Below are 18270 nucleotides of genomic sequence, written 5' to 3'. Positions count from 1 at the left end.
GTTTTGCTACTGTGACTCTCGTGTTAGAGGAAGGTTACCTGTTTCCCCCTCTGTGACATAGAAAGTGGGGTAAGAAAGATGGCCCAAGACCCTTCAAACTGTCCCATTTTGTGCATCCAAGTTGCATGCCCCCGGCGAGGATGATCTGGAACCATTCCCAACCTTGTCTATGTAGCTTTCGGGAAGGGCCAGGAAATTCCTCCTGCACATCCATATTTTGAAGTTTACTTTTAATATCTGCCATGACGCATTTTGGGAGTCGGGGGTCAGGAATAGTGTTCATGAAATCCAGTAACATTCTCCCACCGGACTTGGAGCCTGGTCTGGGAAACATCCCGGCCCCAGCAGGATAGCCTGGCCTGGCCTGGCCTTGGGGCATTTGGGCCACAGACCCCTCTGGTTGTGCTCAGATCTGAGCCCGTTCCAACCTTTATCTCTGTCTCCCCGATGGCTGGCCCAAAAGATTTATGAAGCTGACAGCGGGTCATGGAGAATTCCTCCCAAGGCCACGCAGGCCCCTCAGCCCAGGGCCATCCCCTCCCCAGCAAGGAATCTGAGCTGCTGACTTTTTCTTCCTTTGCTCACCCCCACAAGCTCATCCCCTGCTAGTATTCAGGGAATATAGAGTTGTGTGAATCACAGTGGCAGTGACAGCATGTGATATGTGAGCCCCCAGCACTCACATAGTAACATGGCCATGTAATTCTTATTTCCTAAAGGGAGATTGTGTCCAGGTGTGGGTGACACTGGGGGTTACAGACCTTTAGGAGTGTCCCCTGTATCATACCTACCCCATGAACAGCAGAGAATGGTCACCTATTCTCATGCTTGATTGTATTTTAAGCCCTTTAAATATAAATACACATGTGCACTTTGCTTTTTTTGAGACGGAGTCTCGCTCTGTCGCCCAGAGCTGGAGTGCAGTGGCACAATCTCTGCTCACTACAACCTCCACCTCCTGGGTTCAATCGATTCTCCTGCCTCAGCTCCCAAGTAGCTGGGACTACAGGCACGTACCATCATGCTCAGCTAATTTTTTGTATTTTTAGTAGAGACGGGGTTTCACCATGTTAGCCAGGATGGTCTCAAACTCCTGACTTCATGATCCATCCACCTCAGCCTCCCAAAGTACTGGGATTACAGGCGTGAGCCACCGTGCCCAGCCTTTTTTGAGATGGACTTTTGTTCTTGTTGCCCCGGGCTGGAGTGCAATGGCGGTCACCGGCTCCACTGGAACCTCCGCCTCCTAGGTTCCAAGCGATTCTCCTGCCTCAGCCTCTGGTAAGCTACAGGATTACAGGCCTGCTACCATAGCCAGCTAATTTTTTTTTTTTTGGTATTTTTAATTGAGCCGAGGTTTCACCATGTTGGCCAGGCTGGTTTCAAACTCCCTGACCTCAAGTGATCCACCTGCCTCAGCTTCCCAGAGTGCTGAGATTACAGGTGTGAGTCACCTTGCCTGCCCACATGTGCACTTTTGTTCTGCTTATAAAAGTAATACATTTGTGGCTGGGAAAGGTGGCTCACACCTGTAATCCCAGCACTCTGGGAAAAAGCTGGAAAAATCACTTGAACCATTGAGGCCAGCCTGGCCAACATGGTGAAACCCCATCTCTACTAAAGATACAAAAATTTAAAAATAAATAAATAAAAATACAAAATTAGCCAGGTGTGGTGGCAGGGCGCCTATAATCCCAATTACTCGGGAGTCTCAAACAGAAGAATTGCTTGAACCTGGGAGGCAGGGGTGGCAGTGAACAAGATCATGCCACTGCACTCCAGCCTGGGCAACAGAGTGAGACTCTATCTCAAAAAATATATATATATATATGCGCCAGTACAAAAAACTTGCCAACACATAAAAACATTCCTCATCTTTTATTTTGTTTTTTTCTTTTTTTGAGACAGAGTCTCTGTTGCCCAGGCGTGAGTGCAGTGGTGCAGTCTTGGCTCACTGCAACCCCCACCTCCTGGGTTCAAGCCATTCTCCTGCCTCAGCCTCCCCAGTAGCTGGGATTACAGATGCCCACCACCACGCCTGGCTAATTTTTGTATTTTTAGTAGAGATGGGGTTTCACCATGTTGGCCAGGCTGATCTGGAACTCCTGACCTCAGGTGATCCGCCCGCCTCGGCCTCCCAAAGTGCTGGGATTGCAGGCATGAGTCACTGCGCCTGGCCTCCTCATCCTTTTTAATGGCTTCACGATATATATGGATATGCCTGAACTTTTAAACTATGCCTCTAATAGTGAACTTTTGGGTTGTTTCCAATTTTTCACTTTTTTTTTTCTTTTGATACAAGGTCTTGCTATATTGCTTAGGCTGGTCTCTGAAAGTCCTGGGCTTGAGCAATCCTCCTGCCTCAGCCTCCTGAGTAGCTGGGTGTGTGCCACGAAGCCCAGCCCAGTTTTTCATTCTTGCAAATGGTGCCATAGTGGACATTCTTGTGTCTGTCTCTCTGTGCACTTGTGAAAGAGCATCTGTAGAGGGAATTCCTAGGACAGTGGAATTGCTGTGTGGAAGGCTGTGAGCAATTACATTCTGACATTTCCAGATTGTCATGCAGACAGCCACTTATTCTCCCCCCAGCAAAGTAAGTGGTCACTGTCCTATGTGGGAATGTCCCTGAGATATGAGGGGCGTGGTAGACAGGTGTCCCCTTCCATAGTCACCAGGCATTTCCCTCTTGTCCACTTGCATTGCTGAAATGCCATGGCTCTTCGCAGAGGAGCAGGGGCAGCGGTAGGGGACTCTGATGTCACGCCTCCAGAACTTCCGAGGGTGGTGTCCGGAGGGCACACTACATTAAATTTGCTTATCTTTCTGGTTAGATTTCCTACTTCTAAAGACCCTCTTATATAGTCCTTTTTTAAAATTTAATTTTTTGCTGAGACAGGGTCTTGCTCTGTTGTCCAGGCTGGTTTCAACTCCTGGCCTCAAATGATTCTTCCACCTCAGCCTTCCCAAGCGCTGGGATTATAGGTGTCAACAACCATGTCCGACCTCATACTTTTTTTTTTTTTTTGAGACAGTGTCTCACTCTGTTATCCAGGCTGGAGTGCAATGGCAAAATCTTGGCTCACTACAACTCCCACCTGCTGGGTTCAAGTGATTCTCCTGTCTCAGCCTCTCCAGTAGCTGGGACTACAGGTGCCCACCACCATGCCCAGCTAATTTTTGTATTTTTATTTATTTATTTATTTATTTTTTTTTTTTTTTTTGAGACGGAGTCTCGCTCTGTCGCCCAGGCTGGAGTGCAGTGGCCCGATCTCGGCTCACTACAAGCTCCGCCCCCCGGGTTCCCGCCATTCTCCGGCCTCAGCCTCCCTTGTAGCTGGGACTACAGGCGCCCACCACCTCACCCGGCTAGTTTTTGTATTTTTTAGTAGAGACGGGGTTTCACCGTGTTAGCCAGGATGGTCTCGATCTCCTGACCTCGTGATCCGCCCGTCTCGGCCTCCCAAAGTGCTGGGATTACAGGCTTGAGCCACCGCGCCCAGCCAATTTTTGTATTTTTAATAGAGACGGGGTTTCACCATATTGGTCATGGCTGGTCTCAAACTCCACCCACCTCTGCCTCCCAAAGTGCTGGGATTACAGGCGTGAGCCACTGCGCTGGGCCCTGGTTTGTTGTTTTTATGATTTAATACAAATGTTTTCAGGCTGGGCAGGGTGGCTCACGCCTGTAACCCCAGCACTTTGGGAGGCCGAGGTGGGCATATCACTTGAGGTCAGGAGTTCAAGACCAGCCTGGCCAACATGGTGAAACCCCATCTCTACTAAAAATACAAAAATTAGTCGGCTATGGTGGCACATGCCTATAATCCCAGCTACTTAGGAGGCTGAGGCAGGAGAATCGCTTGAACCTTCTAGGTGGAGGTTGCAGCAAGTCCAGATCACGCCACCACACTCCAGCGTGGGCAATAGAGCGAGACTGCCTCAAAAAAAAAAAATTATTTTTTCATCCAACTTTTTTGGTTGTTACAAATGGGAAGGTGGGTCTCATTTATTGAATCCATCACTGTAGGAAGCAGAGTCCCTACTGAAGGCTGTAAATGTTCAAAGCATTTAGCACATCGTCTATTTGTAGCTGTTGTTATATCCAAAATTCGGTATGATTTTCTTTCTTCCTTTTTTTTTTTCTTTTTTTTAGAAGGAGTCTTGCTCTCTTGCTAGGCTGGAGTACAGTGGCACCATCTCGGCTCACTGCAACCTCCACCTCCCGGGTTCAAGCAGTTCCCCTGTCTCAGCCTCCTGAATAACTGGGATTAATGCTTTCCTAATTTTTGTATTTTTAGTAGAGTTGGGGTTTCACCATGTTGGCCAGGCTGGTCTTGAACTCCTGACCTAAAGTGATCTTCCTGCCTCAGCCTTTCCAAGTGCTGGGATTACAAGCTTGAGCCACTGCACCCAGCCAGTTTTCTTTCTTTCTTTTTTTTTTTCCCCCAAGATGGAGTCTTGCTCTGTCACCCAGGCTGGAGTACAGTGGCGTGATCTCGGCTCACTGTAACCTCCACCTCCCGGGTTCAAGCAATTCTCCTGCCTCAGCCTCCCGAGTAGCTGGGATTACAGGCACCTGCCACTATGCCCAGCTCATTTTTGTATTTTTAGTAGAGACAAGGTTTCACCATGTTGGCCAGGCTGATCTCTAACTCCTGACCTCGTGATCTGCCTGCCTCAGCCTCCCAAAGTGCTGGGATTACAGGCATGAGCCACCACACCCAGCCATTTTCTTTTCTTTTCTTTCTTTCTTTTTCTTTTTTTTTTTTTTTTTTTTTTTTTGAGACAGAGTCTTGTTCTATCGCTAAGGCTGGAGTGCAGTGGCGCCTCACAACTCACTACAGCCTTGACCTTCTGGGCTCAAGTCATCTCCTCCGTAGTCTCCTGAGTAGCTGGGACCACAGGTGCATACCACCATGCCCAGCTAATTTTTAAACTTTTTGTAGAGACAGGGTCTCACTATGTTGCCCAGCCTGGTCTCAACCTCCCAGGCTCCAGAGACCCACCCCAGCCTCCTGAGTACCTGGGACCACAGGTGGGCCACCATGCCTGGCTAATTTTTCATTTTTTTGTAGAGACAAGGTCTTGGCCATGTTGTCCAGGCTGGTCTTGAACTCCAGGGTCAAGGAGTCCTCCTGCCTCAGCTTCCCAAAGTGCTGGGACGGTAGACTTGGGCCTCCATACCTGTCCCTGCTTTACACTTCTCGAGATGTAAATGAACAGGATCCAGGCAGAACCCCTCCAGGCCCATATGGGAGGCTCTCAGGAAACAGCCTCCTCTGTAATGCCAAGATGGGTTGAGACCTCAGAGCTGCCCTGCACAGAAACTGCCTCTGGAGGTTGGGCCTGTGTCCTGGGCTTAGGGGGGAAGGGCCTTTGGCTTGTGTGGGCCAACAGACAAGGCCCATCCGAGGCAGCCTGGGTCTCTGCTGGGCATGTCCACAGAGACAGTAGTGACAGTTTCCAACCAACAGGACCAGTGTTTCAACAATAGGGTAGATGGTTTGAAATCCTAGCTGTCCTGGAAGTCCAGCCTGTCTTTTCTGTGGTTGGGAGCTGGGCCCAGGAGCCTTTGTTCCTTGGACAGACTTGGCCCTCGAGAGGGCCCCAGTCTCTCAGTTTGTCTGGCCAGGTTTAAAAGTCTGCAGCGGCCAGCAGCCGGCAGCGAGGCTGGAATGTAGCTTTGCGGGCTTGGCCACAGACAGCCCTGAGGAACAGCCTTCATTTCCGCCTCTTCCCCTCCCCTCGGGCTGAAAAACCCCCGGCCGGTGGCAGCTGCTGGGTCTTAGCCTGAGTCTCAGCTCCCCCAAGGGGACCAGCTTTGACCCCAGGCGGGGGCGTCCAAGCATGTGGGCTGCCTTCTGGGCACGGTCCTCCTTGGATGCCAGGGAGCTCTGCCACCTTGACACACAGGGTGAGGCGGAGCCCAGCTGGACCAAGCCTTGAGGTATCTGGAAGTCAGCCCTGGTGAGAGACGGTTGATTGCAAATTGATTCTAGTTCAAATCAACAAGCATTGGCCGGGCGCGGTGGCTCAAGCCTGTAATCCCAGCACTTTGGGAGGCCGAGACGGGCGGATCACGAGGTCAGGAGATCGAGACCATCCTGGCTAACACGGTGAAACCCCGTCTCTACTAAAAAATACAAAAAACTAGCCGGGCGAGGTGGCGGGCGCCTGTAGTCCCAGCTACTCGGGAGGCTGAGGCAGGAGAATGGCGTAAACCTGGGAGGCGGAGCTTGCAGTGAGCTGAGATCCGGCCACTGCACTCCAGCCTGGGCGACAGAGTAAGACTCCGTCTCAAAAAAAAAAAAAACAAAACAAAACAAATCAACAAGCATTTCCCTGGCACCTGCTCTGGGCCAGGCTGGGCCTGGGCCCTGCATCCCCGATAGAGTCTGGATTCTAAGGGCTCCCAGGCTAGATGGAGCGAGGGGAGCTCTGCAGTAGGATCCAGGCATGGGTGGGAGGAACTACCAATTCCACCAGGAACAGTGGGTGGGCGGAGCCCCGGGGTCGAAGTGGCCGCGCTGGGGGCAGGCTTTTAATCAAGGCAGTGACATTTGCAGACTTACATTCTGTGCTTCTGCTGTGATTGTTGGCCATTGTCCCCGAGTTTGGAGGGCACTCTCCTGGATTAATTCATTCACCCCCCATGGCCACCCTGGGAGGCCTATGCTGTATAAATGAGGAAACTGAGGCCCAACTTGTTCGAGATGGTACAGTCAGCTGGAGCTGGGATTTGAACCTGGGGAGCCCGGCTGGTTCTGGAGGCTGGCTTGGAGGGGGTAAGAGTGAGACAGGGAGGGGCTGAGGCAGGGCGGTGGTGGCCTGAGGCTGTGCCAGCGCAGGGCAGGGCTGATGGCACTGAAAGACATCCTGGAGGCAGAGCTTAGAATGGCGTGGGAGCTGGTTTGTGGTCAGCCTGCCCCAGGCTGCAGTTGTCCCCAGGCTGCGGCTGGTGGTTGGGTGGGTGATGATGGTCTGGTCAGATGCTGGGCAGTGACTGGGCCTCCCACCCCGCTGGCGAGCCGGGTGGGCCTGAGGGCCCTACTCTCTGGCTTTGCTGCCCCCCACACACTCAGGGTGGCCCGGGGAGGGACCCATGCCAGTGGGCTCGAAGGCCAGGGAGGTTTGTCCAGGCCTGAAGCCGCCCAGGGTCCAAGTCAGGGGGCACATCTGGGGCTGGGAGAAGCCCACCTGAGCTCACGTGGCCTCAGGGCTTGTGGCACTGAACGGCGCTGAGCAGGAAGGGTCACTTGTCCAGCTTGGGATAACCCCAGAGCATGTGGAGCTCGAATATCTCGGCTGTGAAGGAGTAGCCAGTGGTGTGGAGGGTGGTGGAGAGACCCTGCGGCAGCGCCCAGTCCCTTCTGGGCGACACGGGCAGGTCTTCAGGCACCCTGGGCTTCCGCTTCCTCCTCTGTAAAATAGGGTCATGGTGATCCAATCACAGGGCCACTGGGCAGATTAAAGGAGATGTCACCTTGAAGGCTGTTAATCCAGAGTCCTGGTATAATACATGGGGCACCAGCAGATGCTAGCGTCTCTGCTGTAAGGACAGCCAGGGAAAGGGGGCTGAGAGGGTCCCTGGCCCAGCAGGAGTCTGTTTCTGAGCACAGGGAAGAGAGCAGCACGGGCTCCCCAGCTTCCGAGGGCCTCACCTCTCCCCTGTCCAGCCCTGGGCTTCCTGCCAGCAGAACCCTCTCCCGCTCCCTCTGTCCAGGCCATGGTGGCAGTCACACAGTCACTCTCTGGTGCTGGGGGCAGCCTGGCTTGGGGGAGCTGCAGTCGGGCAGCCTGCAGTGCTCACTCCAGGGCTGGAGGTAAAGCCACTGCATGGCTCTGCTGGCCCGGTCCTCACTCTGTGAGCCCTGTCGTGGCCCTGCTGCCTCAGTCCCCCATCTCACATGCCTCTGTCCCAGCCCCTAGGGGCCCTGAGGGTTGGAGAAAAACCTGTCTGGGCAGCGCAGGACTGTGTGGGACCCCTCTCAGATCCCTCCTGTCCTGGGGGCAGTGGTCATTGGCAGCTGCTGGGTGACTGCCAGCCCCCTTCAGACGTTTCTCTCAGACTTTCCAGGCTCCAAGCGGGGTCCTTTCATACAGGCAGCCTCATTTAATCACCCTAGTCAAGGGTTTAGGATTGTCTCCATTTTACAGAGGAGGAAACCGAGGCTGGAGGAGTCAGTGACCGTCCTCAGTTGTGGCGCCTGTCCTCTTTGGTCCATCCCCTACCCCAGCAGCACCCAGGGCTGGCACAGGACCCATCAGAGACCGTGGGGAGGGGAGGGTATTGGGGGCTAAGGCTGAGGCCTGGTTGAAGCTCGAGGATGGGCTGGCCAGGGGCCAGGTGGTTGTGGCCCAGGTTTCTACCAGCATCTTCCAAACAAATGGACCGGCAGATGGGCTGGGGCACTGGACCCATGCATCTGGCCTTCAGAATTATTTAACTTTTTTTTTTTTTTAAGACACAGTTTCACTCGGTCGCCAAGGCTAGAGTGCAGTGGCACGATCTCGGCACACCACAACCTCCGCCTCCCGGGTTCAAGTGATTCTCCTGCCTCAGCCTCCTGAGTAGCTGGGATTGCAGGCACCTGCCACCACACTTAGCTAATTTTTGTATTTTTAGTAGAGATGGGGTGTCATCATGTTGGCCAGGCTAGTCTCAAACTCCTGACCTCAAGTGATCCCCGCCTGCGTTGTCCTCCCAAAGTGCTGGGATTGTAGGCATGAGCCACTGTGCCCAGCCCAGAATTGTTTAATTTGGAGGAAGGGTCTGTGCTGCCCGCACCAGGCCCTGTTCACCCCTCCCACAGGTGCTGACACTAGGCCCACTGCTTGCTGGCTGGCGGGTTGGCCTCCACCCCACCTGGCCCCCACCCCCAAGTCACCATCAGGTATTGGCCCTGGAGGGTCCTCAGCCCATGCCTCCAGAGGGCAGAGGCAGATTCTTTTTTCTTTCTTTTTTTTTTTTTTTTTTTTTTGGAGACAGAGTCTCATTCTGTCGCCCAGGCTGGAGTACAGTGGTGCAATCTCAGCTCACTAAGCAATTCTCTGCCTCAGCCCCCCAAGTAGCTGGGATTACAGGCACCTGCCACCACTCCCAGCTAATTTTTGCATTTTTAGTAGAGACGGGGTTTCATCATCTTGGCCAGGCTGTTCCTGAACCCCTGACCTCGTGATCCACCTGCCTCGGCCTCCCAAAGTGCTGGGATTACAGGCATGAGCCACTGTGCCTGGCTGGGCAGAGGCAGATTTTTCTTTTTACTTGGCCTGGTGGAGCGTTTGGGGAGGGCCTGGCCAGAAGAACAGAGACAGGAGAGCCAGAGGGCACGGGGAGTGGCTAGTGTCCATTCTCTCCAGATTACATAAAGGGGCTCTGCAGCCCAGCCTGTACACACAGCATGGCTGCCTGGGTGCTTCTCACGAGAGCTGGGTAGCTAGCACTGGGCATAGCGGCCCTGCATGCACGCAGCTGGCTCTCCCCGGCTGCCCTGGGGGTCCAGACAGGCCTCCTCAGACACCGGGAGAGGAAGGGAGGAATGTGGTTACCTGCCCCTGGAGCCTTGGGTTCCACAAGGGGCCACAGTGGGCCTTGCCTGGGGACAGGGAGGAACGGGGCCTCTTGTTGGTTGCAGGGACCCCCCACCAAGTCTTTATCCCTTTGGGGTGAGCACTCACCCTGCGCCAGGCTCCCTGCGAAGCCCTGTGCATGCAGGGTCTTGTGGAGATGACGCCCTGGGGGCTTCTCTCCTTAACCCATTTTACAGATGTGGAGTCCGGGGAAGTGTCATGGACGAGGCTGCCCAGCTTGGGAGGCAGAAGCCTTACCCTGAACCAAGCCCTCCCCTGCGGGGGGCTGCCCTCGGGAAAACTCTGCAGTGGGAAGGGGTCATCCAGGGTGGTTGAGGGGAGAAAGGATGTTCAGGGGCCCTTGGAGCCCCCAGCCTGTGAGCTTAGGCAGGAAAAGTGCCCCAGGGCCTACGTTTCCTGGGTGGCTGTGGCTTCCTGGCATGGGGGTCGATGGCTGGGTCCTGCCACCTGTTTCTCTTCCTCTTTTGGCCCCTTACTCAGCGAGACCTTGCAGGGGCAGCCCCTACTTGGGTCCTCCCTCACATGGCACTTCCGCTCTCAAGGAAACAGCTGTGGTTTGCAGAGGACTCGCCCCCTCCCCATGTCCAAGGCCATTGCCAGGAACCAGATGAAGCCGGCCCTTGTCTTTAGCCCCTGTCCCTCTGCCTGTCCTGGTTCCAGCCCCAGGCCAGGGGATGCTCACTGGAGCACAGAAGGAACAAGAGGTGGGATGAGAGGCAAACCTTGGGGTCTCCTTGCCCAGGGCCACAGCTCCCAGCCCCGGGGCGGCCCGTGTGAGGGCACACACCAATTGTCTCTGCTCCCCTGGGATCTTCCTGTCCAGAGGCCGTGAGGCTTCCAGGGGACCGAGTCCCTCGAGGTAGGTCTGGGGCTGTGGGAAAGCAGCCCTCCAGCTGAGGGCCCGCCTGCCTCTCTCGGGCCTCTAGCTCCCCATCTGTACCCAGCAGTGACTTCGAGAGGAGCTAGAGGTGGGTGAGGAGGGCCAGGCCTAGAGCGGCGAGGGCAGTGCGGCCAGCAGTATGAGTACCACTCTGGGGCTCAGCCCTGGCTCTCCCTCTTCCTAGCTCTGTGTGGCCCTGGGCAAGTTGCCTGTCTGTGGCCTCAGCTTCTCCATCTCTGTGGTGGGGACAGTAGCACCTGCTGTTGGGAATGAAATGCGGATTGGAGATGATGTATGAATAGTGCTTGCTCAGTATGGCATTGGGCCATGGTAAGTGGAGTGCCTGCCTGGGGCTGGGCACACAGCAGAATGCAAGACAGACAGCTGTTCCTGAAAGCACCAAGAGCGACCCCCGTGTTTGTCAGCAGCATCGCTAGTCAGTCTTGTTTCCCGGTTTTCCCCAGACCCTAGGAAAAGGCCCGGGTGTGTCTACCTGCCTTGGACAGCTGTGGCCTCAGAGAGAGGCTGGCGCTGCACCCTCGAGGACTGTGGGGGTCTGCTTCACTGACCTGGGGGGGCCTCCCCTGACCCCCTGGGGCTGCCTCTGCCTTCCTGCATTGGGAGGCTGGGTGGGGGACCCTCTAGCCTTGTATGGAAGGAGTGTGGGAGACAGAGGAGGACAGCTGGGCAGCGGGACCAGCACAAGCGAAGGTGGGAGGTGGGAGGCAGGAGGCACATTTGGAGACAGAGGGAACACAGAGGATGCTGCTCCCTGTGGTCAGGATGGAGGGTGGAGCCTGGCCTCCTCCTCTTGGCATCCAGGACTGCAGCCCCTCAGGAAGGTTCAGCCTCCGAGCCCCAGATGGATGCCTGGGAGTGGGGCCTCCCCAGGTGGCCACTGCAGTGAAGGCATCCCCTTGTGCTCAGCCTACAGTTGAGGGTAGGAAGGAGTCTCTGCCGCACCTGGGCGGGGATGCTCTGGGGTTGGCTGTCCTGAAATAATAACCAGGTGTGGCTCCCACCAAGCCCAGACAAAGAGGGGCCGGGGCTGGGTAAAGGCTCCAGGACCCACCCCACTGGCCCTGGCCTCTGCTGTGGTGGATCTGAGACAGAGATGGCGGGCCAGGCCATGGATGGTCCTATTCCCTAAGCCTCAGTCTGACACCCCCAGGCTGGCCACTTGCCACATGAACACAAGCCAGGGACACCCCCAGCTCCTGTGGCCTCAGGCCCAGGTCGTGTGGGTGCCAGCGATGAAGGCCAAGGGCCTGCGTTTGTCCTCCCTGGCCCCGTGCGGGTGGGGGAGGGGCTGGCCAGGCAGGCATATGGTTCGAATTATTCAAACCGCCTCTTGGCACCTTAGCCCTCAGCTGGGGGTGTGCAGGCTGCCTGGAAGGCCACCCCAGCACCCCCTGCCACAGCCCTGGGGTGACCCCTCCAACCCCCTGCCCTCCAGAAACAGAGCCTTCTTCTGCCAGCTCCCTCTGCCTGGGCCTTGGGTCTCTGTTGCCAGGCATCTGGTCTGGTAGGGAAGCCAGCTCTGCCCTGGCTCTGCCCACAGCTCTGCCTTGGCTCTGCTCCTTCAGACCTGGCAGGCTGTGGGGGGCACAGGTGGGGTAAGACAGAGGCGGCTCAGCAGAGCCTGGCTCAGGAGCCCAGTGCAAGCTGCCCTTGGCCCCGTTTAAGTCTGGATTTCCGAAGGACTGCCCCATGGCCCTCTGGTCGCCCCACCTCCTCCCCCAGCTGCTTGTTCAGGTCCCCACATTGGCTTTGAAGCTAGACAGTCTTGGGGTCAAATCCAAGTTCTATTCCTTGTGAGCTGAGCCTCGGCTTCCTCATCTGTGCCATGGAGGAAGTGCCCACCCACGCAGGGAAAGCCACAGTGACCCTGCTGGGGCACAGGTCACGTGGATACCATGGCAGAGGTCTCTCCACAGGAGGGCCGCCGTAGGCTTTGAGTTGTTATTTGCTAGCTTGAACATTTTGCAATCTTCACAACACTCTGGAATCAACTGACAGTGGCTTTTCATTTCCCCGCCTGTCCGCCAGCTTTTCCTTCTTCTCATGGTTCTTTCTGTGAAAGGTCTGCAGCCCCAGCCCTCTGACTTCCTCCAACCCCACCCGCCGCTTGGGAGCAACGAGGCTCCCCTAAGGATGCCAGAGGCTCAGCTGCCGAGGGCTCTATGCCTGGGCTGCCATTGGTGTAGGCGACATGATCTGAAGGAGGAGGCAGCCTGGTGAAGTGTGGCCAGCCCCAAAAGGGAGCCCAGAGAGCAGAGCCTGGACCTCACAGGCAGGCTGAGGGTGAGGCCTGGCCCATAGCTCCTGCCCCTCTGGGGAGCCTCTGGGGGCGTCGGCTCAGTGGAGGTGGGGGACATGCCTTGAGCTTCCTGGGGAGGGTCCAGCCGGGAGCTGGAAACATCTCTAGGGGCAGCCCACGGCCTCCCTACAGGTGCTTCTATTCCTCACTGAGAAATCCTGCAGGGTCCTGCTGGGGCTGGGAGCGGGGTCACAGGTCAGGGGTGGGGAGCTGGAATTGCTCCCCGGGCAGCACATTTTTCTTCTCTGAAAACTTATCTTAGCAAAGAGACCACGAAACAATCGCACTCTTTTCCGGGCCTCTGTCGTCCCCAGACGGCCAGCCCGTCTCCTTGGCGGGGGCTCCGAGGGAGCCGGGAAGGCGAAATTTGTAAAATGTCTGTAGGAGGGGAAGAAAGGCGCTTTGTGTGGGGCCGGGGCCCTGGCCATTGGTCAGCTCCGAGGCCCCCAGCCGCTCCCAGAATGCTCCCCTTCCCGGGGAGGGTGCGCCTGCCAGCCGAGGCCAGCCCCAGTGGTCCCTGCAGCCCCCTGCGCCCCTGCACTCTCTGCGTCCCGTGTCCAGGCCACCCAGCCTCCGACGGCGCAGGCCAGGCGGGGTGGCCTCCCCTGGCCTCAGCATGTTTCTCTACTGGAGGAAGCGGGGCACCTACGAGCTGGAGGCCCTGCCCAGCGACCTGGCCGAGCTGGAGCTGGGGACGGTGGAGCGTTTCTCGTGGAGCTCCACCCTGGACATCATCGAGGACCTCGGGGGTAGGTGCGAGCCCACCTCCCGGGAGGACTTTCAGCTCTGGCACTGGGCCTGCCCAGCCAGGGCCTGCGGCCCATTCACAGACATATGCTGCTGATGGTCACTCGCTTCACAGTGGTGTGGGGTCCAGAGCCACTCCCGAGAGCTGCTGCTGGTGCAGGAGAGGGGCCCGCAAATTGGGACCCTGGGGGCCAGAGGGCAGGCAAGCAGCCGAGGAGGCTGTCCTTCCTCCAGAGCTGGCCTGGCTGGGCTTCAGGCCTGGCCTCTGCCTCTGCTCTCCCCCCGCCCCCAAGATCAGGCCATGACGTCTTCTTGGGGCTGGGTGGTGTAATGAGATGTTCTGGAACATTCATGTTCCAGGCCCCAGGACATGGGTCATTTCTCCTTTTGTCCCCATTTTACAGATGAGGAAACAGAGGTACAGGGAGATTAAACCCCTGAAGAGGCAGGACGAGCTCTCGGGGACGCTGAGCCCCGCGGCTGGTGTTTGAGGGGTGGGATGTTGGGCTGCTCCTGGGGGTGAGAGGCCGGGGAACTGTGAATGGGAATAATGATGCCTTGGGGGTCGTTGGGGGGCTGAGAGCACTAATGGGGATGACACACAGGGAGACTTCAAACAGTGGTGGCAGAGGCAGGGCACACCTGTGCTGGCTGTCGGGTGCCCATTCTGTCAGCTCAGCTCAGCTGCTCGGCACTGTGAGCTGGGGAACTGGCTCTGTCAGGGTGCTTCGGTGCAGTGACAGAAACTTGAGTCCTGTCTGCAGAAGCCACCAGAGTGCTGATCTCCAGCTCCCAGCACTGTGGAACTGTCTGGGGCCAGGGCCTGGGCCTGGGTTCTCTTCTCCATTAGCCTCATCCTCAGGCACAGGCGCTGGCCTCCCCCAGGCCACAAGCCCAGGGAGCAGGAGCCTGTCCTGGATGAGTCTCCCTAGCCTGGCATGGTCCTTCCCTGAGGCCAGAGGCAGGGAGAGTGACGGTTCAGTCTGGGGTTCACCTTGGGAGGCAGGAGGGAGCCCGCAGACCATACAGAGATGGGTTTTGAAAAGGAAGGTGCTTGGGAGGTGGAGGCAGGAGAATCCCTTGAACCAGGGAGTTGGAGGTTGCAGTGAGCCGAGATTGCGCCATAGCACTCTAGCCTGGCGACAGAGCGAGACTCTGTCTCAAGAAAAAAAAAAAAGAGAGAGATGCTGCTCCCAGGAGGGAGGATGACGCTGGGTGGGCATGAAGGCCAGGTGTCCCTACCTGTGACCAGCCCCCCGCTGTGGAGGAGGGGGAATGTGGCTGCTTGTCGGGAGAGACAGGTACAGGGTCCCACAGGCCCCAGCAGCTCCAGGCACCATCGGGGTGTGCGCAAGAGGCAGGGAGGGCCTGAGGACGTGAGAGCAGCGGCCCAGCTGCCCAGCTAGTGGAGGCAGTGGGGATGCGGGAGGCAGCACGGGATGTGGGGGTGGGGTGGGGAGGAGCGTGGCAGCTGGTGTTGGGGGGCAAACTCCCCTCCACCCTCAGCTGGGCACTGTCCTGGAGTTGGAGGGTGGGATGGGGAGCAGGCTGCTCTATTTCTTCACCCGGCAGCTTCCTGCCTACCTGAGGCAGGTACGGAGCTACAGGACCCAGCAGAGCCAGAGACTTGCCCCAGGTCGTTTAGTCACCCCAGCCCCAAGCCAGCAGGGCCAGCCAATGGGAGCTGTGTCCCACCCCTTGCCCCCACTCAGACTGTGCTCCCCTGGGCGGGGTGGAGCAAAGTGGGGCTGCTCGCTGTCTGCAGAGGCAGGCCCTCCCTGGGCTGTCTTAGTTGTTCTCTACATCTCAGTCATCCTGCTGGTCCCTCCCCCTGGGATGCCCTCACCGCTCAGATGCAGGAGTCACATCTGCAGCTGGGACTGCAGGCGCACACCACCCTGCCTTCCTGATGTTTAAACTTTTTTGTAGAAATGGGGTCTCTCTATGTTGCCCAGGCTGGTCTTGAAAATCTGGGCTCAAATGATCCTTCTGCCTTGACTTCCCAAAGTGTTGGGATTATGGATATGAGCCACCACGCCTGACCTCAAGAGCTCTTTAAACCTAGGCTCTTGGAATATCCATGCCTACTGTCTGAGTCAGGGCCATTCTTGGAATCCCCTTTATCCTAGTGAGGTGTGGTGAAGCCTTTGAGATCCCAAGTGGTGGCACCCAGATACACCATGCACACCCTCAGCCTGAGCACCAGAACTGAGACCTGCTCACCGACGTGTGCCTGCCCCAGCTCTCCTTGGAGCCGGCAGAGAGGCCCCAGGGAGCTGCACACAGCGGCTGGCTCACAGCACGTGAACAGGTCTCACGCGTGAGCTGAGGCGGCTGGGTGGGTGAGCCTGGGCATGCGGCTGTCTGTGTGGGCTCTGTCCTCTGTGCCAGCCAGACCCTGGCCGGGGCCCATGCACGGTGGGCCGATGCCAGCCCAGCCTGTGATGGGGGTGGGACTGGTGCTTGGAGCGTGACTGTCGGGAATCGGGATCTCAGAGCCATTTCTGCAGCCCTGCTCCTGTTCCGCCCTTGGTCACTCTCAGTTCCTCTGAGGAACCTCTGGAGGAAGCCCACGGTGGGGAGATGGGCAGGCACCCACAGCAGCCTCAGCCAGAGGAAGTGGCCGGCTGGCCCCAGGCCTGTGTGCAGAGCTGTGTGGACAGTTTCTCGGGCCCCAGGAAGGAATCCTGAATGTGTCCTCCCACTTCTTCTTACTGAGCTCGAGCAGTGTGGGTGGCTAGGACGATGTTCAGCTCTCCGCTCCCTGGGGACTACGCCAGCAGCGGTTCTGGGCTGTAGGCAGAAGCAGTGTCCTGGCCATGGTCCATGCCCCTCCCTGCAGCTGAGTCGCCACTTCACTGTCCTGCCCCCAAGGTGCCCCATGTCGCTTTGGGAAGGGGATCAGAAACACATTTCCTTCCCAGACCTCCTGTGACGCTCCAATCAGTGTCCTGCATAGGGAGTGGCGGATGTCCTGGGACCAGCAGCCATTTACCCAGGACATGCCCCTCTGGCGTTTGGCCAGGTTGAGGACAAATCTTGCCCTTCCCCAGGTGCTGCGGACAAGAAGTCCAGCCCCAGCATGGCCTGCAGCAGCTGCCCAGGCATGGACGGGCGCCCAGGAGGGTGGGGCTCACGTGGGAGGGGACATTCAAGGCCACAGCTGCTTCCTGAGAGGGGCAGCCTTTGCGTGGCCAGGCCTGTGGTTGGGAGGTGGTGGGCAGGGAGGTCCTGTTTTCTTGAGACAGAAGTGTTCGTTGGAGTGGAGGGTTCAAAGGTGAGGGGCTACCCTGGAGAAGATGAGAACGAGGTGGTTTTCTGTGCACTTGTGTCATCCTGGGGCCCGTGGGGAAAGGGGACACTCATGTCATGATGAGGGACCAATTCATGTTTTCCAGACAGCTGATTGTGTCAGGCTGCAGGAGAGCACTGTAACCTGGCGGTTAGGAATGCAGGCTTGGAGGCTTACACACTCACAGCCTCGTTACTCTCATTACTTTTGTAACCTTGGGCTCTACCCTCCAAGCCTCAGTGTCCTCATCTGTGAAATGGGGACAACGATCATTCCTCTGCACAGAGTTAGATGGTGAAATGACCCCGTCTATGGACTGCAGAGTTCCCAGCAGGTGTTTGGCAAGTGAGAGCTGTGGTTACTGTGTGTCGTTCCTGAAGCCGTCTGACGGGGAAGACAGGTCAGTGTTGGTTCAAAGGCTCAAGATGGTGGGAGTCCAGCAGGGACATATTCACCTGGAACTGGATATCTGACAATAGGGAGGCCTTCCTGAAGGCAACAGCCTTCAGCTTGGGCCTTCAAGAGTGGACAGGATGGCAGCAGACGGCGATGGGAGGATGCTGGGGGAGGGCAAAGGAATAGAACCAAGAAGGGCTGGGCTGGGATCAGATCAGTTGTGTCCGGCAAGTGGCGGAGTGAGGGGCCTGGGGTGAGGCGACAGGGAGTGGTGGGGACTGTGGAGGCTGGAAGCATTTGTGCTGATCTGAGGCAGACACAGCTTGGGAGCTGGAGCCGTCCAGAACATGGGTCCAGAGCTGCCAGGCTCCTCTGGTTTGTCAAGAGAAGCCAAAAATATGGATTTTTATGTGAAATCTCCGACTTTTCAAAGTTGGCAACCAATTTAAATTCTTTCGAAACCCTGTGCTCAGCCAAACAAAACATGTCTGCCGGCCGCTCTGCCCGCGTCCCGAGGCCCGGTTCTGGAAGAGATCAGGGTCAGGACAAAGCCAAAGTGGCCTCCTGTGACTGAGACAGGGTTGGGGGAGAACTGGCAAGTGGGCTCCTCTGCCTGGCTAAGGGTTCTGGCTCTCCCTGGGACGGTGCGTGGGGGAGCCAGGAGGGCAGCTGGGCTGTTGCAGACCTGGGGAGGCAGAGTCTGGCACACAGTGGCAGGAGTTCAGGGTTCCAGGTCTGCTTAGCGGAGGGGGGAGTCCAAGATTCCAGGTCTGCCTGGAGGGGAAGTTCAGGGTCCAGGTCTGCCTGGATGGGGAGGTTCAGGGTTCCAGGTTTGCCTAGGGGAGGGAGGAGTTCAGGGTTCCAGGTCTGCCTAGGGTCAGGCTGAGGTCGAGGAGCAGACACTGCTTAGGCTGTTCCACATAAGAGGGGTTGCTACAAAGAGGCAGAGCTCCCCAGGGAAGCCCAGGGCAGGCAGAGAAGGCTGCCCCCCAGAGCTGCCCACTCTCACAAAGCTGCCTTCTCCTGCCCTGTCTGCTCTGGGGT

At 57.1% G+C, this 18270-nt stretch overlaps 1 protein-coding gene across 5 annotated transcripts in view; it reads left to right on the top strand.

Annotated features, from left to right (window-relative positions):
• PLEKHG5 (pleckstrin homology and RhoGEF domain containing G5) overlaps positions 1 to 18270 on the top strand; it is a 53631-nt gene that overhangs the window by 1056 nt on the left and 34305 nt on the right. The window contains exon 1 of one of the 5 annotated variants that reach the window (XM_021935562.2): positions 10170 to 10295. The exons of 1 other annotated variant lie outside the window; for it this stretch is intronic. In XM_021935562.2, the coding sequence (XP_021791254.2) occupies positions 10172 to 10295 (124 nt within the window). In that variant the 5' untranslated portion in view covers positions 10170 to 10171. Of the gene's footprint in view, positions 1 to 10169; positions 10451 to 18270 lie in introns of those variants that run through there. 3 more of the 5 variants (XM_009182953.3, XM_021935563.2, XM_009183316.4) reach the window with 3 other exon arrangements.

This window comes from Papio anubis, chromosome 1 (genome assembly GCF_008728515.1).
Source record: "Papio anubis isolate 15944 chromosome 1, Panubis1.0, whole genome shotgun sequence".
NCBI classification, from domain to species: Eukaryota; Metazoa; Chordata; class Mammalia; order Primates; family Cercopithecidae; genus Papio; species Papio anubis.
This window is presented reverse-complemented; position numbering and strand designations above follow the sequence as displayed.